The sequence below is a fragment of the Haemaphysalis longicornis genome, unplaced genomic scaffold, assembly GCF_048455015.1.
Source record: "Haemaphysalis longicornis isolate Haplotype H1 unplaced genomic scaffold, Haemaphysalis longicornis Haplotype H1 scaffold_2, whole genome shotgun sequence".
NCBI lineage: Eukaryota > Metazoa > Arthropoda > Arachnida > Ixodida > Ixodidae > Haemaphysalis > Haemaphysalis longicornis.
The window spans coordinates 94,294,774-94,320,793 of record NW_027526295.1 but is presented as its reverse complement, the minus strand read 5'-3'; the positions used below and the strand labels follow the sequence as shown (position 1 = coordinate 94,320,793).

The 26,020-nt window shown below is 47.9% G+C and overlaps 1 protein-coding gene across 1 annotated transcript; it reads left to right on the top strand.

Moving 5' to 3' along the window:
- Positions 1 to 11,816: 11,816 nt before the first annotated feature.
- On the top strand, positions 11,817 to 25,770 carry LOC144167257 ((3R)-3-hydroxyacyl-CoA dehydrogenase-like). The gene is made up of 3 exons (XM_077696588.1): positions 11,817 to 11,985; positions 15,022 to 15,204; positions 25,295 to 25,770. Exons 1-3 carry the CDS (start codon positions 11,817 to 11,819, stop codon positions 25,726 to 25,728), a joined length of 786 nt encoding a protein of 261 aa, XP_077552714.1. The 3' UTR covers positions 25,729 to 25,770.
- The last annotated feature ends 250 nt before the right edge of the window (positions 25,771 to 26,020 follow it).

Genomic DNA, 26,020 nt, shown 5'->3' with positions numbered 1-26,020 from the left:
CCGTCCCCCAACAACTCCAACAAACCCCTAATCTTAATTTTGGCTTGTATGTCGACGACATTACATAGTGGATCAACAAAGGCAGCGACGCTGAAAATGAGGACACTCTACAAAGAGGTGTAGAAATAGTAATAGAATAGGCTGGCAGAGCGGGTCTCCCCTGCTCGACGACCAAATCCCAGCTGCTCATACTCCCACCAAAAATGTAAAACTCATCCCCCCCGAATATCCGCAAACACATGGGAGGCGACCCCATCAAGAAGGTTGAAATAATCAAAATCTTGGGCTTAACCATCAACATGAGAGATCAAATACTCACTTCATACGACAGCTCGAACAATACGCCACGCAAACGATAGGTTTAATTCGACGAGTTACCAATAGAGACAGAGACCTCAGGGAAGCTGAACGCCTCCCTCTCTTTCAAGCTTTGTCCTAGCAGGCTGACCTACTCCCTTCCATATCTAAACCCATCTAAAACAGAGCTTTGTATAGTCAACCTCATAGTTGGAAAAGCCTATAAAGCAGCGCAACAACTTCCCCTCAGCACTTCCACTGCCAGATTCAAGGCCTTAGGTGTGCATAACAGCGCGGAAGAATTCATTGAGGCTGATCTCGTCAATCAAATCACCAGACTCTCAAAACTACCACTGGCGCTCATATTCTCCAAAGATTACGAATCTCCCCTCTAGACCTCCCCAGAATACAAAATCACACTACCTCACGATATCCATTCTAACTTAATTTTCGAGCCTATACCCAGAAACATGCACCCACAATTCAACACCAAATGGCGTTCACACTGCGCACAAATTACACAAAAAATACCGCGACAAACATGACGCCATTACGTCGACGCAGCCGAATATCGGCGGCATGGTGCCTTCTTAATCATCCCCCATTGCCCTTCCAATCAGGTCCAGCGCAACTTCCTCACCATCCGCACCACCAACCCAGCCGGGGGGGAGCAGGCGGCAGTAGCATTACCGCTTACGCAAAAGCCGACCCCATCCACAGCCATCACGGATTCTAAAACGGCAGTTCAAAATTTCGCATCCGGCTTTATTTCGCCTCAGGCCGTCAAAATACAAGCACCCCAACGTCCCCGCATCTGGGCTCCGACGCACGCTAGCCTGGAGGGGAATGAAGTTGCCCACCATCCGAGCCGGGCCCAGCTCGATCCCCTACCATGGTGCCAGGTCCGCTAGAGACCGGCTGATAACGTACAATGAAAGCACCACCCATTACCGCCTCTCTCGCCGTGTCTACCCCCGGCACACACAAAAATCACCATCCAGCTGGAACACACGTGGCGTCTTTTACAGACGAACACATTTCCCAATCCCGCTAAATTACCCGTAATTCAGCCAGCCCCATACCCTTCCCCTGACTGTTCTGCCTGGCAGTCCATCGGCACACTTCAGTACCTTATGTGGGGATGCCCCAGAGATCCCTACCCGAAAATAACTACCTGTGAGCAGTGGGAGGACGCGTTGCACTGCCCAGACCAGGAGGCTCAAGCTTCACTGGTCGCACGGGCAGCGGTGGTCGCCGCCAAAACGGCGGCCGCCACCGTCAACTGACTCTGCTCCTCAATAAATGTGTTTCTTTTTCTAGGGCTGTGCGTTCGTAATTCCCATGCATGTTAGAACTGCGCAGGCTAACGCGCAGGGATAGGTCGCCCACGGGTCGTCCGCACGCCCGATGAGAAGGCCGCTCGCCTCGAGTCTCGTCGCGCTGGGTATCGAGAACGGAAACGAGCACAGAGAGCTACAGAGAGCCAACACAAACCACTGGGACACACAGAATGCTGCCAAGTGGGTGGGCCCAAAACACTGAATCCGTCCAACGCAACCGGTCGAAGGCGGATGAGCGGTACCGGCAACGTCCAGGCTATACCGCTCGTAAGCATTGGGGACGTCCGTCCGCAAGGGGAGCCGACGCATGGTTTAACCGTAAGTGGGGAAACGTGCTAAGGCACACAGAGCGTTTAATTACCAATGATTATAACTTGCAAAAATGTAGGAAGCTCACACTTATACCAACAAAGATGAAGCGAAGGTCGTTGCAGCAACGAACAAGCAAATCGGCTGCCATCATGGACTTAAACCGGGCTGATGGTCATTAAGGTTGCGTACACCTTCGCTAACTTGAAGTGTTACGCGTTAGTGTGAGCTTCCTCCAATTTTGCTTTTGTGTGAGCGGGATGTGTTTACCACCTAATAGCATGTCATAATAAGGACGATGCTCTTTCTTGGGCTAAATAAACGCTTAAGTTTAGATCTGTCTGCCTGCCTGTCTGTCTGATTCCTTGCCACCGGTTGTCCCTCAAGTGAACATTAACTGAAATGGATAGTATAAGTTATTTTTAGTTTGCTTTATCTGGCTCACTCCTCTAAAAGGGTTTTTTTATTTTTGTTTCACCTGAACTCGGAGATTAAGTACTCTTGTTCTTAACTTTAATGGAAGTGTTAAATTAAACCTATCGAGTAAATATTTCTCATTTCGTTTATTTATATGTATTTTTGTTCTTTCTCTTCTTGTGTGTTCCGCTGCATGTGCTTTCCTCTTTCCTTTTTCGTTTAAATATTTATCAATTTATATAAAGTAAATTAATGCCGCTGGGCAGCGGCATTGCAGCGGGGCAGCGGGGCAGCTTTGTCGATAGTAGGTTTATCATTTCCCTCCTCAACCCTGCCCCCACTGCACTTTTCTTTTTATGTGCTTGCGCTCTTGATTGCACCATCCATAAACATAAAAACTACGAAAAAAATACCGAGCGCACATGAGGGTGCATGTCATGACGAGCGGCCGGCGTAGTCCAGGCTTGAGCGTGCGCTTGCGTTACGTGGGGACCCCCTGCGCCCATAAAACTCGCGGCCACCACGGGGGCGGTGGCGGCGGCACAACTCTCTCTTATTACTTTGGGCGACCAAAGAAGATCCGGACGCCCGAAGAAGAGGTGGCTTATCATGAAGCGCGCCGCGCTGCCAGGAGAGAATGCGATCTTCCAGAAGAACAGCAAGATGAAGAAGTAGTGCACATCTTCAACGGTGAGGGAGCGCTTGACGAAGACGAGCGCCATATATATAGACAGGGTATATGGTTCCGGGTGACTTCTATGTCGCTAGTCGAGTTTAGCTTAGTGAGACGAACAAAGCTATACTGTGACATCAGGCTTCCAAGGTTGTCCAAACTGGCTCTGATTTTTTCCTAGATGCTATTTCATTTCTCTTTGTTTCTTTTCTATGTTTTTTTTGCCCCTTCTCAACTGGTTGTTCTGATGTGGTCCCGGAAGGCGACCTCACCATGCCTTTTACTGAATGTCCCCGGAATCGCACAGAAATCTTACTGGTGGGTTTTGTGGCTAATAGTTCTCTGGCTTACCAGCAATTAGTGGGCCACTAGTAGCCCACCAGCAAATGCCGACTTTCCACACCTGCGTAGACGTTTGTGCGTTTCTTCCAGTTCATGCAAGCAACGGGGCCCTCAAATAAACTTTAATTGCAACAAAAACCGCGTCGTGCTGACCTCGATCGACACGGTAATATAGCGAATGGATTCCCTATTCTCCCCAAGTAGGCATTTTTATACAGTTGCTGTGTTGGCGTTCGGCTGCTGGGGCATTCAAATGTAATATCTAATCTCAGCAGGACAATCATTCTCCCCAAGTAGGCATTTTTATGCAGTTGTAGTGTTGGCGTTCGGCTGCTTGGGCATTCAAATGTAATATCTAATCTCAGCAGGACAATCACCCGTACTTGCCGTCCCGGGCCATCTCAGAGAGGGCTATGGGAACGGCCACAAGCGTAGAGGAGGAATGAGTGGCTGATTTATCTTCATCATCACCATCATAAGCCTGTTTGTGTCCACTGAAGCACGACAGCCTCTCCCAAAGATTTCCAGCCACGCCTATTGAGTGCCAGCTGAGTCCGTGTTTTCCCCCAAATTTTCGGAGCTCATCTCGCCAACGAGTTCTATACCGACCCCTATTTCGTTTGCGGTCTTTCGGAATCCACTGTGGCAAACGGATGGTCCACCTGTTGTTCCTCATTCGAATCACGTGACCAGCCCATGGCCATTTCCTTCGGTTAATTTGAGCTAGAATGTAATACACCTTAGTCTGTTCTCTAATCCATGCTGCTGTTTTCCTGTACCTCAACGTGACCCCTAGCATTCGGCCTTCTATGGCCCGTTGTGCCGATCTAAGTTTCTTTTAGAGCCATTTGGTGAGACCCCACGTTTTTGCCCCATAGGTCATTACTGGAAGAACGGATTGATTAAATACAAGCTTGCTGAGTGACAGAGGAAGCTTACCAGTCAGGATGTCGGAGTTCTTACCAAACGCAGCCCAACCTATGTTTATTCGGCGGGTAATTTCCCATTTCCCATTCATGGTTTGGGTCAGCAGCTATGACTTGCCCAAGATATACGTATTCGGTCACTTTTTCCAAGTCTTGATTACCAACCTTGAAGAGATGTACCTTGGTGTGTGGATTGGACATTACCTGGGATTTTTTCGCGTTTAATTTTAAGCCGGCAATCATACTTGCCGAGCACAATTCGAAAAGCATGCGCTACAAATCCTGCCTGCTCTTACTTTACAATACAATGTCATCTGCAAATTTAAGATGGCTGAGAAATTCCCCACTGATGCACCCTCAGGTTGTCCTCCACCTATTCAAGGTCGATAACTTTCAATATTCCCGATCACACCGCGGCTATATGACGGTGGGGCGACCTCTGCAGGTACCCCTCTACAAGACTCTCGCTGTATCTAATGCGCGTCAAAGTGAAAATGGGTGACAATGCGCATAACAATGCGAATAAATATACGCGTACGAAGTATTTTGTGGGAAAGCGCTTCGGGGAAGAGTAAAGCGCGTGGGAAGCGTTGCCGCTCTCCTGGCGCGCTCTATGGACCTTCCACGCTACGCACGCTCTTAGCCAAAAGGGACCTTTGGGGGACTACCTGCGTTGCCACAACCCTTAGTCCCCTACGGGAGTAAATGTGAGGAGACGAAAGGTTACTCCCCAAACCGTTCGTCCTCAACAGACGAACGGTTGCTCCGTGTCGTAACCCCCACGGAGACGAGCTAGGAGCGGCGAAAAAATAAACTTTCTGGCGGGGGATCGAACATCTATCCCCCGCAACACCAACCCGACACGCTATCGACAAGACCACGAGGCTTTTTTTTTCTTGGGGGGGGGGGGGAGTATACGCTCAGACATGGCATCACGAGGAATGCATAGTCAAGCAAACAAAAGAATACACTGAAGTTATGAGAACCTCATATACATCAAAATTCAGGCAAACACACACAAGCATTCAAAAAAGGGAACCAGTCAGGCGGTTGGGCAAGCGAACTACACACACTATGTACAAATGCCACAGTTTCTCAGAAATAGCAGATTGAGAAACGGGCAGAAAATCGGTAGTCGAGTGCAAAACGTTGGGTACTATGAACCTGCCGCCGTTCCGTTTATTGCTGGCGTCGAAATTCCTAGCGATGCAACTGCTTGGAAATTACGTGCTGCTAACTCTAGAACTTATTGCTGAGCTTCGACTGCAATTATACACACACAAGCATCGTTTTTCCTCGTAAAAGAAAATAAAACCAAGCGCCCTCGTCGCGGCAGAAGGCTGAATTTCTAACGACGCACCCGCATCGGCAAAAACGAACCAGTTCCTAATGTTCACAACATACCCCAGATTTCTTTCGTCTCATGTATGCGAGTTCATGGTTGTCTCTACGAGAGAAATAATAAGAGGACATAGCTGATATTCAGGCGTAGACGAGATAAATTGCGGCGCTGCTGGCTTCTTCAACTAGAGTTGGTAGATACACTCTTAGTCGCGTCCCGGATGGCGTCCTATTTATATGCGGTGGGCAGCCTCAATACCGTGATATAAGAGGCCCTGACAGACTTCGTTTCCGTGACAAAACCTCAGGTGGTTACAGCACGCTTATATGCTGCGCCAACGACCCGTGTCACGGCTATAAACTAGCGGACAGCCTGACGCCAGGAAATAAATAAAAAGAGGGGGGCAAACGTGAAGCTCCGAGCGATATGTGTGTCTTGCGGCGCATGCGCGTATTCCCCCGCACACAATGGCCCGCGACCATCCTTTGCGGCGGACGACGACGCGCGCCCGACGACGCGGCGAAAGCCGAAAAATATTTTTAAAAAATCTTGCGCGCACATGCGCAGTAGGAGTGGAAAAAAGCTCGCGCGTGGCGAGTTGTGGCCCGGTGATTTGTCTTTAGCGCGCGTGCGCAGTATGGAGTAATTTCAGTGCGGAGCAAGTTGGGGTCCCGCGCTTTGACTCTTGCTCTGTATAGTTCATACTCAGTTCCGAGCTTTCACACACTTTCTTGACCACGTTCGCTTCCGCTGACATCAAACGTGTGCTTCGAGGTTGGTGTAACAGTGGAATGAACTGCGAATGCGATGGGTTTATTAGGGCCACCAGGAACGCAAGCCAAGCAGCGGCCCCATGTCAAGCCGGCTGGTGTGTGTATTACGGGCATAGCCCGGTTGAACACGAGCGGATAGGTAAGTCCCTGGATTTCTTTTTTTTTCAAGGGGTTGGGGAGCGCAGACTGCAAGAATTTGTGTTTCCAGACAATATAGCAAGGGCCACGAAATTATGCCTTTTGCGGCGTTGTAAGAAGCCCGCGCCAAAACCGTTCTCCGATGCCTGGGATCGTACGGTAAATTTGACGTGCTTTATAGGATTCGGTTTCCCAGTGCGGCGGCCGTTTTGGGATCCAGGAGAAAAACGAAAACGCTTTCACATGTGAGGTACTTCCTTTGCCGTAATGAGTATACCGTGGTGTTATAAAGAATGTGCATTTTTACACGCGTCCCATTGTCAAGGTCAAGCCACATAAAACCCAGTTTGAATTTTGTATTTTTCAATATTCTATGGCCACTGCTTGTCATTTTCGGTAGGCGTAGCAAAAAGTTAGGTAACGTTTTTTCGTAACTAGGTTTTCGCGTCGTCATTTCGGCTAATGAATTTTCTTGCACGTTGAGTAGTCTGGATCCTGTGGCGATTTGGAAACTTCCTTACGGTGCGTTGAAGTGGTAAAGTTTTCACATGAAGCAACATGCATTACTAACATCAGCCCCCATATTGTGTTCGGCACGGCTGCCGTCTGTCTGGAGTGTCAACTCGCGGTTTGAAGAAACATGATAGCATTGGCAGCGCAAACGCGGCGCAGCGCCGGCGTGGAGGTTGCTCAAAGCGGTGGCTTCTAATCTTGTTACACAGCCATCTATAAAGGCGTTATACAGGAGGCTATGGTTGTTACAGATGCACTGGCTGTTGCTCGGTGCGCGCAGTTTACCTATGTTTTAGCAAAAGATATTGCTAGCAGTTTTATTCGATCTTTCATAAAATATTTTGCGCCATACAATTGGTGGAAATTGTTTCATAAAAAGAAACTAGGGCACATTACCCTCCGCGTGTAACAGCGAACACAGTTTTTTTACGACGTCCAATTGACGCGCCGACGTCAAATAGAATTATGGCAAAGTTTTCTCGCACGCCTTTGCACTGAAAAAGCGCTCGGCCTTCCTATGTATATAAAGAAAACGTCCTTTCCGAGAGCGTTTGAATCTAAAGCAGTAAGAGAGAAACAATTGCCTAAACTACAGCGGTGCACCTGCCTGATTTATGATATTTTAACATATCTGCTAAGGCGTTCGTGATACTTCTGCTGCGCCCCTTCAGGCTATACTGTTTTACCGCCGATAAATAACGCCACAATTTTGTACCTGGTCCCTTTTCAACTGCCGTTTCTTTTCTTCACGCAGTGCCAACACAACACAATGCTACCCGTAACTCAAGGCTTTTGAAATGTTTACAACGCTGTTTCCATTCCAGTGCCACGAAATTCCAGAAGCAGCAGCTCCCGGGCCAAAGATTCTACAAAGATTCTACAAAGGCCTTCTACATCATCGGAAGTGGTGTACCTGGACCATAATTGAAGCCCGGAGAAAGTACTTTTTCTTTGTTTGGTAATATATTACATTAAGGACATGAGATACCCGTCAACTTTAGGCCAAACGTTGGGGGTTATACAGTCAGTAGCCTGCAAAAAAGATGAGTTTCCTCCCTGTTCAGCAAGCTGCTGAAAATTCCATAAATGAAAGCAATAATTTTATCTTGACAGGTCCTTATTTGCTCTTCCACAAAAGAATATTTCCATTTGTGTGTTCCATAAGGGCAATCTGCTAATATTTGTATTTGTTATTTCAGTATAAATATTTCGTGTTCATATTTGTATTTTTGATATCAAATAAAAAGAAAACATCGTTCCTTCGACGTGGTGTCATTCATGTAATTTTCATCTCACACTTGTGTATGCTCATGAATTCGAGAATGACAAAATACTTAAAATTTACATACCCAACTCAGCTGTCTTTTCATGTCCCAAGCTTGTATGAGTAGACTATCACTCCAAGATCCGGATAGGTTTAAGGTATACAGATACTTGCTTTAAAGCTTTGCTTGCAACATGGCATTATAAATATAGGGAGTTTTTTTTAATTCATGGTATGTGCATTGAGGCCTGATAGATCAGGTAGCAAAACACTGAGATTATAAAGGTAAAACCTCATTGCATGACAACTGAGGTCATCAAGATGTTCCAGAAGTGCACAAATCACAAATGTGTTAGTGCAATTGCAGCCTTGTAACCCATTTATTGGTGGCATTGTTTTATACGGTCTAAACTTCAGATGCACAAGTGTGCGTTCATAACCAAGTAGTATGGTTTAGGTGAACTGCCTTGAAAATGTTGAAAATGCTGAACCGCGACCTTGCGCTTCTGCGCGCAGTAATATAACTCGTTAATAACGGAAGCGCGAGCGAAATGAGGCCACTTAATAAAAATTGGAGAATTTACGAGAAAGTCTACTAATGCCCAGCATTCTTATGCCGCTTCTCTTGAGTGTGAGTCTTTTAGAGCCAAATTTCTGTCCGTCCAATTATCTCCATTTACCCTATTATAACGATCACAGGTGTTACTTGCGCCCAATCTGCATTTTCGATAAATGAAGGCGTTACACGGCTCACCATTTTCCGTATTTTTTATATTTTTCTTTGTTTTTAGTTTTTCAAAATTATGTACGGCCAATTATCTCGATCTACGCTATGATAACGATTACAAGTGGAATTTCCGCAAAATCTGCATCATTATGGAAATGCAGGGCGTTATACTGTTCGCCAGTTTCCATAATTTTTTTATGTTTTTCTTAAGTTTTGGTTTCTCAAAATGTGGTTCGACCAATGATCTTTATTTACGATATTATAACGATTAAAGGTGGAACTTCCGCTAAAACTGAATTTTTCTGGAAATGCAGGGTGTTACAAGTTACACGGCCGAGCTCCTATCCGGTCTGCCTGAGAAAACGCTAAGATATTCTTTGTGTGCTCGCGATCACCAATTCTGGAGGCGACGCAGCGATTCTGCTGGCATCGCGACACAATGTTATATAGAGAGTAATTTATTATTGGTTCATTACATCACCAGAGACGTAATTTACTACCGCCCCTATTACAAAAATAAAGGTGAAGGCATGTAACCGCACCATCAGAAGAGCTACGACGAGCAGAAAAAATTCAGTGAACCATTTCATGCTTGGTATACTTGCCACTCGTGACCAGGCAGCTCTTATGTTCAGCACGACAGTGTGCCTTACGTGCTAGTTATTTGCATGCATTGTCATAGGGGGCACTTTCCGCCAATGTCCAAGTATACTTTTGGTAACAAGGCAGAAGAACTGTTATCAATTCCGTTTGCATCGATGGAATAAATCACCGCACGGCGCATCATACTGTTGAAACGGGCACACAGCATGAAAAAAGGTTTCCGCTCGTACCAATGTACTTAAAGCCCCCCAAACCGTAGTATTATGCCTCTTTGGTAGAGTGATTAAGAAACGGTGGTCTAAAGAAAGTCACTCGCCGTCGAATGTGTTATTTAAAAGACTCCTGCTTGACGCCTAACAGCATGCAGAGTACTTATAAGCCCATGTTTGCACTCCCCCAGCAACCCGTGGGTAGTGGTGCAGTGGTTATGATACCCGCATCTTCATGTCTTCTAGTAGACCCAGGTTCGATTCTCCGCAGGGTTGCGTGTATGCGCCTATGTGCACTTTGTGTGTCTCGTAAGATGTAACAAGTGTTCGAGCATTCGTCACGGTATGCTGATGTTGGCCTGGCAATGCGAGCGAAAAAAAAACGGATAAACTCAATTCTGGCCGAGTGCCTGTTTTTTTATTTGTTTTGTGAAAAGCAACAAGGCCGCTTATTATAGGGGCCGTATGATTTGGGGGCCGCTTCGTAAGCGGGAATAGATTAGCATAACGGGCCGCGTAGAAAAATTACGGCCAGTGGCCTGCCGAACACACGGCCGGGTGTTTAGGTGGCCCGCTGGTTAGGCGGCCTTCAATACGGCCGCTTAAACGCCGGGCCGCGTGTTCGCTGGGCCGCTTGCGCGCAAGGCCGCCTGAACCGCCGCTTTATAAGCGGCTTTAAAATGACGCGGCGGCCCGCCTGCATGCGGGTCGTATAACCAGGAATTAGTTATAACCAGCAGGTCGTATAACCAGGAAGAGTGTAGGAATGGAAAATGGAACCGCATCTTACGGCTGTTGAGGTATTGTTATTGCTTTTGTACGAAAGCCATTTATGTCCCGCTAATGAAAGCTAAGAGCAAAGCGTTGACCTGTAGTGAGCGCTTACGATTTGCCGTTGTTGTCGTTGTTGTTGACATTTTCCGGCGGGTATAAACATGTGTATTCACTACACTTAGTGAGTAAGGTTAGCGATTGTTTGCAAACTCCTGCCTCACCGTGTCATGTGCATGGAGTATTTCAGTTGCCTGTATCATCGTTCGCGAGATCTGGGTGAGTGACACTTCGTAGTAACGTGAACAAGAGCCGTTGGTCTATCGCGCATCGCCGCTCCGTGCCACGAGCTGCCTCTTCACTTAGACAAGTCGCTTTTTTGTTATTTTCAAAAATAAATTTCTTCCTATGGCACTATATAAATTATTCTGTGTTGGCAGCTGCGTTTGTTTGCAAGTTATGAAACTGAACACACATATGCGGCAGATCACAGACCAGAGATGCCATTACAGGGGGGAGTAACTGCTCGGCGTTTCTTGTCCTCCCGTTGCTCTCTAGATTGGCGGGGACGAACATTTACTCCGCGAATTATGCACACGGCATGCACGCTCCCACAGTTACTCCTCTTGAGGAGCAACGGTGCCTCCCGAGGACTAACGGCTGCAGTTAGTTCCTTTTTTCGTCCTTTTTGGCTAAGCGTTGGTACCAGGTTCGAAGTGCTGCCTGGTCCGGTATATAACGCCGCCGGATATAAGCTGTACTAGATAGGTTCAACCATGCTAGGTGAGCTTCCCTGGGAAACAAACGACATTTCCTCACCAGACTAGGATTTAGCAACCTCAGTTGAGTACATTTGCTGCAAACCTTCCAACGATTATGCATTCACACTATCGGCCTTCAGGCACTCCATAGGCGTGGCTGCCGATCTTTGGGAGAGGTATTCGACCTCCAGACATATCCACGCTTAAAATAAAGATAAAAACTTGCTGATGGCCGGTATCTAAATGGGGTATTCCGGAGATAATTGAATAGAACTGGATAAAGGCGGCGCTTATCGCAAATATGCAAAGACCGAAAGCAATAGAAGTGCGCTCGTGCAGGCCGTGAGGAAACCAAACCAGGCACCCCACCGAAGGAATCCTGTGCTCCGCATCCACCAAGGCTGTTTCCAAATGTCGTCGGAGAAAAAGCCCTCGCTGTCAGGGCGTCTTGCCGTTGTTACCGGCGGGGGAGGCGGCATCGGAGGAGCCATTTGTCAAGTCTTGGCCGAGAGAGGGGCCAGGGTCATAGTGGCCGACATAAAGCTGGATTCGGCACAAGCGGTTCTCAAGACACTTCCAGGTAGGTCTACATGACCATATAGTCCATGACGACTGAAAACAAGTCAATAAACGTAATTTTGAACCAACACAAACTCGGTTATTTCGTGCCGTGAATGTGAATAATGTCAGCGTTCAGTGAAAAAGACGTGAGGCGTGCGCAAATCACTCAGGATATTCGATTAACGCCTGTACTTAAACAGCCAGAGGTTTGCCAATATCTATGCTCAAGGCGATTCTTCTGCGTTCTCGCTGCATTTATGGCCGTTTGTTCGAGCTAACAGTGTAAACATTTGTTGTCCTCCATTCTATTTGCGGATCGCTGATTCTAAAGACTGCCTTCGAAGAGTGCTTATTCGCGTTCTGAAGTTAAAAGTGTGGGCTTCTCAAACGACTACTTCCGCACAGGAAGTGTAATCGAAGTTAGTGTGGTGGACAATTATCCGTGACAATTTCATAAGTGCTCCTATGGGAGCCGTGCTGGACAAAGTCCGAACCGATGGCTCGCGATTTTCTAAAGCGCGAAAATGTAACTGAATTCCACTTCTTTAGGGGTGTAATTTTGGAGATACCACTCGGCCCATTGTCTCAGGGAAAAATTCTGTAACCTATTTTTGGAGATTTTATGGGTAGCATGTTTAAGTAAAAACCAATCTGATATATACCCGGGCTGAATAGTTATTTGGAAATCCATAAAAACGTAATTTTTTCCAAACACCTGATTGTCTGTATTGTGGCTGTTATAAAAAAAACTTGCATGGCATCTTTTAGATTTTTGTATGTGTTACCTATATCGACAAAAACCTGTTCGATATCTGAACGGTCCTGCGAATAAAAGAGAAAGTTGGAACAATATTTTTTAGCTTTTTCCTCTCTCAGGAGTGTTTTAAAAATATATTCACCAATATTGAGGTTCTATAGCATAATTGGAATGTACTCCTTAAATCTGAACCTCCAATGTAGCTGCGCGTTGACATCGCCCCAGAGTCGTTTTCGGATCGGGGGGGGGGGGGGGGGGCTGTATAATTTAAAAAAAAATATTTTCTCCTTTATAGCGGCGTGGCCGGGAGTGAAAATAGATTTTGTGCGACTACATGAGTAACATTAATCAGAAATAACCATGAAACATATTTGGAGAATATATTTGGGGAAACATATCTGGGGAATCTTTGGAAACACCAAATTTGATCTGAAATGCGCATTCGAACAATTGCGGTTGGTTAGGGCAAAGCCGTAGTGCTTATTTTGAAAGATTCTTACGGGCTACATATACAAGCAAAAAACATTTCACTATCTGAACGGGCAAACGAGATAATCACGATTTGAAAAAAAAACGATAACCCTCCTTTCCTATGTTAGGACCGTAATTCCTATAAATCACGCCTGATCGAGCGCTTTGCCGTGACACACCTGTACTCCCGAAGTGCAAAGTCTCTGGGTCCAGCAGTTTTGACTGGGCTTTAAAGAATCACTCCGTCAGTCAGCCGGGAGCTTCTTTTTATAAGTATATATGAGCTGATGAATGTGAAGGTTACAACTGCTACTTATCAGCGCATAAAACTGTTAGGCACACTGGGGTTGCGAGTTGAGCTTGTCGAATAAAAATTCAGGGAAAATACGATAAACTTTCCCGCTGTGGTGAGAGGCAGCATGTTTCTGAGGTGACGGAGCATATTGAAGAAGTCGGTATCGAGAATATTTGAACCTATATGCTTCGATGTGTACCGATTCAAGGCTATTTTTCTGTTTAGCCATATTAAACCGCCAAAGAATACCAGCGCGCTTTAGGAATCATGCCATTGTGTACTCTTTAAAGCGTTAGGTTTTGTTCCAAAGATCTCTCACTTTAGGCGCACTTTAGGCATAACAATACTTTTTAATAAATTTCTGCTTACGCCACATTCAAAATGTCGTTGCAGATGTCCTAGAATTCTAAACAACAACGCCAGTTGATGCTTCGGCCGGCCGAATTGCGTGAAGCACCTTTGTTCCGTCTCTGGCTTACTATTTCTCCTTTCATTCAGTAGTCTTAACAAAGCGTGTCCGATTTGATGTTCTCGAAGTAAACGTACAATTATATTGTCAATGAAACGGTCTTACTGAGAGCAGAAGTTGGAGCAACTGCTATAGGCTTGATCCCTTTAAAGGAGCCATGCAGACAAAACACGTTTGGTTTATTCGAAAGACTGTCTCATTAAAATCGTACTGACACCACTTTTAACGCACACTTCGCTCAAATAAACTATATGATTATGAAAAAAGGGAATGGCCATGCGACCCACTAGCTCATTTCTCGCAACAGAACCTGTGACGTCATATGCCTAGCTGTGCGATTGGTTGAGGCCGGCAAAAGCAAATGCAAATTAGGCAGGGCTTATAAGCTTCCCGAACGAGCTATTTGCGCTTAATTCTAATGCATATTCGTTTTACAGCAGTAAGAATGGTGCGCTAAACAATGAAAATTACGGAAATACACATAAACATGGCAGTACCGATGCGCACTTGTGTTGGTACTGGGTGGGCTATGTTTCTTTTAGTTGCACAGCAGTCCACCGCTTTGGAGTTGTCCTACACGACACTGGCCGATTGGCGTAAGTGGCATCGTCTTACGTGACCCTGTTTGTCGAGCATAACCCTTGTTTCACGAAACGATTACTTTCTACCCTAGTAAAAGCAAGCGAAGTTTAACCGCGGTCAAAAACAGAGAAACGGTGGACAACGGTCGGCGGCTTAGTATGGTAGCGCCATTCTGGGAGGACCGACGATAAGCAAGGCTGCAGTGCCTAATGAAGCACTGGAAGATCGTTTGAATACCCGCCCTTGTGGCTTCATGGCAGACGTCACGAAAACACACGATTTGGCGGGAGAATCAAAATTTTAACCTATATTCTCAGTGAATACGGCCCCGTTTGCTGCCGGACGAGCGCTAGGGGCACTATAAAACACCAAATCTTTCGAATAAAACAAACTTGTATTTTGTATTTTGTATTTTGAATTTTGTATTTTGTAAGGTTACTGCTCATCTTGTCTTGCCTTGCTTCTACACGTGTCTCTGCAGGTGGGGCTGATCACAGGGCAGTGCAGTTGGACGTGACGAAGTCAGCTTCTGTGGAGCACCTCTTTGAGTTCATCCAAGAGGTTAACGGCTCTGTTCCCGCCACAATCATCGTCAACTGCGCAGGGAAAGGCAGTGCTTTCACTCCGATCTCAGAAGCGACTGAGGAGGACTTCGACCGGGTTATGAATATCGGGCCAAATACAACGCTTCACTAAAGTCAACCAGAAACGAAATAGCCGGTAATGACAGAATGACCCGCAACAAAACTGCAGCCCGCCCAACGGCGAAATACACCGTGCATAGACGGAAATAGAACAGCACAACGCCGAATCCGACCATGTTTGAAACAAAAAATTAAAGCCGTTCCACTCAATGTGAAACCTGTCGGAAGTGCACAGCGGTGATTCGCAGTAATGGGCTGACGCCGTTAGCCGCTCACTGCTGCATTTCAACTTTCCCGACTTCGCAGTGCTCGCGCGCCCCCTGCCTGAAACTGCGCCAGCGGGAGTTCTGTTCTTTTTCCGCTTTCTTTATTTTACATGCTGGAGCTGTTTTACGTAATTTCTAATGCGTATTTTTTTATTATTCTCCGGCTCGAGCCTTTCTGCGGCATTTCGAACGCGCCATTCATTTCTTGCAAGGCTGGAGCCTTTCTGCGTCATATAGAACGCGCCATTTTTTTCTTGAGCGGCCGCTTTTTCAGCTTACTATCGTAAAAACCAACCCACAGAGAGTTCCTAACCAAATGAACACGGAGGCTGCCGGTTATATACACAGATTTTGCATGAAATGTACCTGAAGTTTTCATTGGGCTAAACAACGAAAATATTTATGACAAGCGCCAGCGGTTCACGAGGTTTGGACGGTTATGACTATTTAAACCGCATGGTTTTCGAAGCCTCAACGTGACTCCCTGACCCCGGTACAGAAGTCTCTACTTGGGTCCGTTATCTCGCCATGCCGCCTGAATCCGGGAGTCGTATCGAACGTTAGCGAGCTAAAGCGTGAACCGCATGGAGCGTTTTCGGCTCGCGAAAACGTGCCGCGAATGCCACATGCCGCCTGAGCTGGCGCTGCTGCGGAACCACCCGCACGCTGCGCGCGGCGCGGCCGGCGGTAGCAACATGGCGGTGGCTTCGGCCGCGAAGTGTTGTGGGGAGCTCGAGCGACCGCTTCTACGCGCTCTCTAAAATGCCGCTCAAGGCACACACGAAGTTGCTTGTGTGCTGAAGGAGCGTATAATGTGGTCGCAAACGGTACTATAAAACATCATCCGCGCCGCTAGTGAAAGCGCACATGCAACATTTGGCGGGGTGGTAAGCCTAAACATCTCTGGAGGAGCCAGCCGGCTGTCTCGAGCGCTTCAAAACCCGCCCTGAGGCGCGCGCTTCCCCATTGGCGCAAGTGGCCAGGCTACTCCCAATTACGCGCGCGACGTGCGTCCTTTACTGAACGGGGCAGAAGCTGCCGCGCGCGCTGAATCGTCGACGCGGGCGTCAAAAAATCGCACTCGCAACGCCGACGCGAACGAATCGCGTGAAAAAAGGCGACGTGCGGTTGATGCTTAAGAGGACAAGGCGAGACTATGCAGTGCTCTGCGCTTAACACCGGTCTTGACAGTATTAATTTACTCAATAACCGTCTCACTCACTTAAAAATCAACTTCCTATGCACACAGCGAGCTATGCATAACCCGATGTGTTACATTGAGCCATCTGAAGATTTATAAATTTAAAGCAAAGCTTTTTAGCTCTACCCTCTAAGGGTTCTTTCGCGACCGTTGATGTCAACAGAAAACTCCAACGAACAAATAAAAGAATACACTTGCACCGCCAGGAATCGAACCTGGAACTAACAGAGTAAGAAAGCGAGAGCCCGTTGTCTTACCGATGTAGCTACGAGCCCACGCGGAGGCGGGGAATACAGGTGGCGCACTCACCAAGCACATCTACGGGTTTACCCCCTGCATTCTCGCTGAACGCCACGTGATAGCGTCATGAGACCTCTCTCGCCGCTCTGGGCTCCGCCCATGGCAGGTCTAGCGGCCTTGTCACGTCTTGCGCGTGTGCTAGGAGTTACAAAAATTAAAGGAAGCTCACACCAACGCATGGCATCTCACTTCTAGTACGCCAATGTGCTAAAGCCTGTGGCCTCCAGAGTTCACGTAAAAAATCACAGGTCTTTGTCTTTCGTCCTCACCGCAAACAACACATTAAAGAACAAATTAAAATTCTCCTTGATGGCCACGCCATCACTCCGTGCCCCAGAATCAAGATCCTGGGCCTACGTCTCCAGACCAACACCAACAGCGACTTATCATTGCAGTGCCTCAAACACAGCATCAATCATATCATGCACACGATCAGCCGAATTGCCACCAGGAAGCGAGGCCTCAAGGAATCCGATACCTTTCGATTAATTCAAGGTTTTGACCTCTCGAGAATCACTTACCTCAACCACCTGTCTTCTTCTCGGCAAGGAGGACATACAAGCACGCTTTATATAATGAGCAGAAAGGCGGTTGAGCAGGCCACGCCTGCTAGCGAAGCCAAGCGAATATATCTACTTAGGCCAAGTTGTGACACCGGATAAGAATGGGGTGGAGTGCATTCGGCAGGCATTCTGAGGTAATGAAGGGCAGCCTACCATTGTGCCTGAAGAAGAAATTGTATGACAGCTGCATCTTACCGGTACGCACCTACGAGGAAGAAACTTAGAGGCTCACTAAGAGGGTTCAACTTAAATTGAGAACGACTCAGCGAACAATGGAACGAAAGATGCTAGATGTAACATTAAGGGACAAGAAGACAGCAGAGCGGGTCAGGGAACAAACGCGTGTTAAGGACATATTAGTAGAAATAAAGATGAAGAAATGGATATGGGTAGGGCATGTAATGCGAAGGCAATATAACCGTTGGTCATTAAGGGTAACAGAGTGGATCCCTAGAGAAGGCAAGCGTGGAAGGGGGCAGCAGAAAGTTAGATGGGCAGATGCGATCAAGACGTTTGCGGGGATAAATTGGTCGCAGTTAGCACAGGACCGGGATAATTGGAGACTAATGGCAGAGGCCGTTGCCCTGCAGTGGTCGTAGATAGGCTGGTGGTGGTGATGATGATGATGATGAGCAGGCCATTGGTCTCCCCATGAGTCCGTCCACAGAGCGGCTGCTTAGCATGGAGCTCCACAAGGCAGTGGAAGAGCTGATAGAGGGCCATATTCCTAACCGAAGCTCCGAATGAGCAGAACTGCGGCAGGTCGCCGCATCCTTCGCCAGATTGGCTGGGCAGCACAGAATGTCACTCCGCTTGATGTACTCCCTGACTACTAGCAACAAGAACTAAAATGGTCCCGTTGCTTAGAAATATGAATCGCTCACATGACGAGGGTGGCCGATAAGCACGGCCTCAAGCGCTCAACACCACTCTCGGTGGGCATCACGCAGTTATCTACACAGACGCCTCCCAACATCGAGGGTAACAGTACACCATCATCGTGGCTACCTCCGGAAGCAACCTCCTGGTGTGTGCCTCACTCAAGACCCAACACATGACGGCAACACAAGCGGCAACCATCGCCTTGGCTCTCACAAGCGGCAACCTCACAAGCGGCAACCTCACAAGCGGCAACACAAGCGGCAACCATCGCCAGGGGTTCAGCAGGAAGTCACCGATTCCCAACAAGCCTACCGGAATTTCCACTCGCGTTTGGTGTCCTGAACTGCACTGCGTGGGCTAAAGAACCACTCCCCAAATGGTTCCACTCTGCTCATCTGGATGTCCGCTCACGCTTCCATGGAGGGCAAAGAATACGCCCACCAAGCCTGCACTTTTACCCCCGGGCTATGGAGCTGCACGAGGACAGTCACCAGTTTGTCTCGTTCACGGACATAACGCAGCATTGTCGCCTTCAGACACAGACCCTACCTTCGCCTTACCCTGACCTTTCCGGAGAACAATAAACTACACTGCGGCTCATACAATCCGGCTCCTTCCCACACCCGACGCGTCTTCACTTAATGCGCCCGAATCGCTACAACGCCGAATGTAAATTTTGCTCCGAAGTAGGAACACTCCGTCACATTATCAGGGTGTGCGACTTTAGCCCTGAGCACCCTCCTCTCTTTCCGTCTACTAACCAACAAGAACAGAGGGAGATGATGCTGTCCAGCCTCTCTCTGCCTACTCAGTTTAAGCTGGCGGACAGAGCACAGGCAGCGCGGACTACATATGGGTTCCAGTGAAGAAGGAACCACTCCCCAGGGCCGCACTCTGGTCCGTTTCGAAATCTTAATAGAAGTATTTCCTTCTCCACCTCCTATTCATCCTCCTCCTCCTTCGTCTCTGCAGCCGATCTCGTCGCCTCCCTCCGCGGCGGCAGAGACTGAGAAGTGAGATCGTTTAACGCCGGGTTTGAGCTTCCTTTAATTTTATAAAAAAGGGAGTTTACACTCAGGTGCTACGCCAATGCAACTCAACCAACCACCTTTCATGCAGCATGCATTGATTTAACCTTACCAAATATCTCTTTAAATTAATAAACGGTGTGATTAAGTGGATTTCACTTCTCTCTGGTTTCACTATTTGTAGAGCAACGGGAGTGAAGTTAAGTGACGTCGCATTGGTAATCGTTGTGGGTGCCATATACAGCTTTGCTTTCTTACCGCATTCACAGGGTGGATTGGCGCTAATTTGTTTTATACAACCTCGTCCCACCCGCCTCGGTGGCTAAGTGGCTAAGGCATTGCGCTGCTGAGCACGATGTCGCGGGTTCGATTCCGGCCGCGGCGGCCGCTTTTCTGATGGAAGCGAAAAGCGAAAACGCCCGTGTGTACGAGATTTCGGCGCACGTTAAAGAACCCCAGGTGATCAGAATTAATCCGGAGCCCTCCAATACGGCGCGCCTCATGGCCTGCGTTGCGTCGGCGCGTTAAACCCTGCAATCAATCAATAAAACCTCGTCCCACCGACATTTCTTTTGTTCCATCAGAACAACAGCCACCACGAACAATAAACAATCCGCATCTTCTTGCTATCCATGCATGCAATCGGTTCGTCACTTCGCAACTCGCCAGCGTGCTTCAAGCAGACTCGATAAAAAGATTGGGCTAATTTTAACAGCACTTTATTTTTTGAAGTGATTGCCACTGAAACCAAAGGAACGCATGCGCACATTGTTTAACAGAAATAAATTAAGAGCTTGAAGTGAGCCGGGGCACTACAATATTGATTCAATTTACGTGGGAAGAGCCCCTTTGTGATTTTTGTTAGGCATGTTCATACGAGGATAGAGAATTTGATGTTCAAAGCGAGGCACCATTAGCAGGCGACACACAACATAGCAGAAGACGAGCAGACGCTCCGATGTCGCGATGCGCGCTCACGTGATGCTTCGCGCGGCCGACAGTAGGCTGCTCTGATTGTACCGGCGCCTAGGGCACCTAGAGTGTCGCGATGCCAGCGCTGCCGTACAGGGTGGAGACACAATTTGAACGGTTCCTTGCCGCCGCTATTGGGTCAAAGTGCTCAACGCTCTGTTCTTTTCGTTTCCCACAAGACCCAGTAACGTGAAACAGATAAGATGATTGAAACTGCACCACTAAACCATTTTGCGGCCATAATTATAGCGCGGTTTTGATACAATGACTTGCTGCGCCGGCGCCTACGCGCTCCCGTCACTCCCGTGTTCACCCTAAGCGAGCCCACCACTGTACTTTCGGACTGCGAAGCGCCGTTTGATTCATGAAAAAACAATCACATTTTCTTTTTCCCTTAGCAGCAATCGGCAGCAATGAGACAAGCTCAACCAAGCCATTTTTGTGGGAAAGCTGTCACCGTTCCACGGCATGCGTCGGCGAGATCGCAATTGTGCGATAGCTTTTTATGAGTTAAACAAGGGAGCTCTGGCTTAATATCTTATAGCATTACCCCGACTAGGCTAATCTGCGCGATCACTTGGCGATGAACAAACCTTATAACCGCCAGAATTCCTTCAAAATGACAAAAACTACACACACGCGTTTTCAATTCATTTCAAATAAATTCATTTTATTATTACACTGGTTGGTTGCCTGGGCTATAAGCGGTGGGGACATCTTGACGGCGCCAAAACAACCACTACAAGGCAGCAAAGAACGATACATCAATCAGTACTGCGTGTGCAATTGCAATTGGCATGCATGGTATACATAGGAGAGATGTTCAAACGCTACAAGCATGTAAGCCAGTGTAATAGCAAAAGAGTAGCAATTGAAATGCATAAGTCAAATACAGAGCCATGCACAATTGTGAAAGAAAAGTGCAAAAAACAATAACACTATGAAAGCAATAAAACTACGTATTCACAAATATTTCCTGTAGTTCCTTTAACGAAGGAAAACATAGTGTTCCAAATTGATTCAAAATATAAAGCAGGTTACGTTGCAGCATTTGATATTTGTTCTCCGTGCGAAAACAAGGAACTTGCAAAATATCATTGTTTCGCGTGTTAACAATATGGTTGTGCATTGTAATAAGGAAGAAGCTGTCAAGAACTGTGTGAACGCTGGTGAAGACGTGTAAAATGATCGTAAGATACGGAAATTGTACATATTCTGAGCGGTGACTATCTTATTCGTGCGAAAGTGTTGTAGGGTAGGAGCCAAATAATCAAGACCACAGATTAATACTCACTGACGTCCAGACATTACACGCCAACTTCTTGAGCTCAGCCGTGCTGCTGAAATGGCTCAGGGGTTAACGCACTATACTTTGCTTTTGAAGGTGAGTAGTTCGACCCGGTGAACGCTCCCTTGATTTTTTTTCGGTGAGGGCATTTCACCAGTCTTCTTTTTTAACCACTATATGTGACTGTTTCTCGCCTTTCTGCGAATTCACAAGTGGAGTTCACAACAAGCATCACTAGCAAGGCAGCGCACACAGTTCACACTTTGAATCACTCGGCGCATTCTTCAAGATAAGTCTTGTTGTGAACAGCCTACCTATTAACCAAAATTACCTTGAACAGTATGAAAAAGTTCAGAAAAGTAAGCCTAGCAACACATCAACGCAGTGACGTGCAGGTGACTTCGGCGGTCTCCGCTTTCTTCTTGTCAGCGCTGTGAAGGCGCGGTTATTACGGTGCTACCTAACGACGCCGGCAAGAAGCGCGAAAAGGAGCTTCGAAGGCAGGCAACCATGCCCTTCAAAATTCCGGAACACGGCGTTTTTCGCTGCCTTCATTGGTCCCGCGATGCGTCGTCGTTAGGGAGAGTGGGGAGCGAGCAGCAGCCGCCCGGTTTTTGAGAGAGACGGCAATCTTCAAATTTGCTTGTATTTTTAAATTTAAAAATGGAATAACTTTCATTTCTGCACGGATCTCGATAAGTGTTTTGCGTGGACAACGGAAGAAAAGGGGACACCGTCACCCGCCTCAGCGGCGAAGCGGCAAATGCAATGAGACTCCTCAAAATAGTCACGTCGAGGAAGAGTGGCATGAGAGAGGAAAGCCTGTTCAGACTAATTCAATCCTTCGTGGTCTGCCACATTGCGTACGTTGCGGCTCTTCACAGATGGAAGAGAAACGAGGAAAACAAGATCAACATAATCATACGGAGGGCCTACAAGACGGACCTGGGTCTGCTGGAAACCACCAACACGAACCGGCTACTGAAACTGGGTGTCCACAATACACTGGAGGAAATAGCCGAAGCTCAGCGCGCAGCCCAGCTTGAAAGACTGTCGATGACTAAAACAGGCAGAAAAATCCTAGACAAGCTCGGTATACGATACCACGACCAGCAAGCCACCAAGAATCCGATGCCGGGCGAAATAAGAAGTGGCTATAGAGTTGACCCTATCCCCTAGAATGTGCACCCGGAATACAACCAGGGAAGAAGGAAGGCGAAAGCCAAGGCACTCACAGACCTACATGCCGCCGACGAGGGCGTCAGATACGTGGACGCGGCCGAATACGCCAGCCGCAAAGGCTTCGCCGTAGTGGTGGTCGACGCCAACGGGAACACTTGAGCGGTAGCCAGCACCCTAAGCACTCAACCAGAAGAGGCCGAAGAGAAAGCCATCGCCCTGGCCATCGCGGATCGGGACTGCCAGACCGTCCTAAGCGACTCCAGGCAAGCCGTAATTAACATTTCCAAGGGCAGGATCGCGCCGGCGGCGATCCGTATACTACAACAAGCAAGAAAGGGCAAGAAAGTCCTCATCAAGTGGTTTCCGGCACACGCACAAAAGGCGTCGGAGAGAAACGAGAACCACAACGAGACGGCACACGCCGCGGCGCGAAAACTAACCGACCGCGACCGCAACGGCTGTCTACCGCTTTGGTTCAGCACCAAAGACCGCATGGTAAACTACAACTCGATGACGAAGTCCTTCCGACGGAGCCGCAGGCTTCTCCCACCTCCCTGTAAAGGCTGGACAGAGCCCAGGCTGTTTTGTTCCGACAACTGCAGACGGGCACCCTACCCAGTTCAACATTACTGAACAGGATGTTCCCCGAGACATACCAGAGCGAGAATTGTGCGGTCTGCCGCCATGCGACGGCAATGTTCACGCACATTCTGTGGGAGTGTGCCAAGAACAACTGTGAAGCAAAGTCAGGAAGCATACCGCCGCGACTTGAAGCCGCGACGATGAGGGAAAACCAAAAACAACAACTTTGGGCCGTCCAGCAGGCCCTCGAGGCACTGCCCAGGCAGGGGCTACGCGAACCGGTAACGGCAAACGGCGATCCATGCCGGGCTCCTGCCCCGAGGATGACGTAGGCTCAGTCTACGCGCGCGAGCGCGTATTGCAGGCATCAATAAAGTTTGTGCAATCCAATTCAATGCGTGTATCTCTGCCTGATACGAAGAACATACGTAGCGCCTGAAATGGTTGTCAAAAAAAGCATTGCAGGGATTTTTTAAACGTTACAAGGCACGGCAGATGGTTGTTGCGACCAGACTGAAGAAGTTCTGAGATGATCGGTCAGTTACGTAGTATCTCTGGTTCCCCCTTCCTGATATACGTGCCGCGTCTTGACGGCTGGCAATGTCCCCGTGATCGGCTGCTGGTTGTGCTCGTGTTTGTCGCTTCACCTTGAAACTCTCGTGTGGCAGATCTTCACGTAATTTACCCTGGTCAGCATTTATGACCTTGAGTGGCACATCCACGATCCTGTTGCGCTCATTCCCTTCTTTGCTTGTTTGTATTGCGTTAAGAATGAACAGAGAATTCTGGGAGACGTTGTCGCCGTTAATGCGCGTACACAGCGCGACAGGATAACAAAAATTAGCAGTGGCTTAGCTTGGCTATGCCAGGACGTAGGTAGCGTGAGCTAAGGTTCAGCTGGTTATTCTTAGATTTCCTGGTTGCCTAGGATTAGCTGATTATCATGCGTACTGTTCCCAAAACGATTTCGAATCCAATTTAATCCACTACAATTTAATTCAATCCAATCCAATCCAATTCAATTCAATTCAATTCAATCCAAGCCAGCTGTGCGCCGTGAGACGTCACTGCTGCTCGCGCATGCGCAGCACGGCTCTCCAGGAGCTTGCGAAAGTGCTCAACCTCGGCCGGTGTACCTCACGCTACAATAGAACGAAAGAAGTCGGGTGGACACGTCACACCTTGCGGCAACGTTCGCGGCCGTGTCGATGCGTTCGGGCCTCTGTCGGTCTAGTCAAGTATTCTAGTTCACTGTAGTTTAGTTGCTCGGGGTTACGTAAGGATTTCCGGGATTCCGCGTCTCGCCGTGTTTGGCAGAGCACGTGGATTCGCCTACAAACTGCATGAAACAAACGCAGAGATGTGGACTTCTGAAGCGCGAAAATGAACATTGAACCCAAAAAAGGCACTTTTAGAAGCTAAGAAGCCTTAATATGCACCGACCGACCTCAAAATAGGTATTCAAAGGCACAATGAATTATTGAATGAAGTGTTTCATATTTCTGGCGGTTCATGCTTACATGTCAAATAAGCTGGATACGCGCTCAAGGGAAATATAGGAGTTCTGCCTACACTTCCGGTCTTTACTGATGACAGTAGCGATCCCAGTACCTCTCTCAAAAAAAAAAGTGGGAGTGTTCATCCACAAACGGGAACCCGTCCATGTGAGCTTTCCTGTACTTTCTATCAACTGGAACTGAATAACCCTAAGCTCCCGTCAAACAGTCTCTGGTGAGCACTGGGATTGTGAGTGCGTTGAGGAGCAGACCTGTTAATACTAATAAATTTGAAGGACACAAGCATCCGGAATGTAAAAAAATACGTGTATTCTCTGCGGGAATCGTGTTCAAAACTAGCATAAAATGCATTTCTTTGCAGGGTTCATTCCTAATGAGCCGTGCTGGCATCCGGCAGATGCTGGCGGCAGGAGTCAAAGAGGGCGCTGTGGTCAACGTTGCGAGCATGGCGGCCAAGAGAGGAATGAAAGGGCAGGCGATTTACACGGCTTCCAAGGCAGGCCTCGTGGGGCTCACCAAAAACGTGGCCCTAGACGTCGCGGACAGCGGGATACGGTGCAACGCCGTGCTTCCGGGATACACCATCACGCCGCTTTCGGCTTGCCTAAAGGACGAAGAGGTGCGGGCCATAACGGCGGGCATTCCGCTCGGCCGGGGAGCCCAACCCCGTGAAGTCGCCGAGGTGGTGGTTTTCTTGTGCGGACCCGAAAGCTCATACGTGACGGGAGCCGCTGTCGAGGTCTCGGGAGGCTTTGGGATGTAGGTCCATCTGACATAGAAGGCGCGTCAGAGAAATGTGTCTACTGTCGCTAGTTTCCGCGCATGAAAGGACGAGTCATTGAAACGCACGAGCGAATATTCGTGGTTCCACAACAGGAGCTCGCTATGTTATTTCTAAGCAGGGATGTTAGGGTAAAAATAATTCTTTTTTATTTGCAATAAAGAACGCTTCTGCCGTCACACCAACTGACATTTTTTTTATTGACATCCTGGCCCTCTACCTCTTGGGACGAAGAACCTTTCCGCCTCCATATCCCAACATGTCTCGCGAAGAC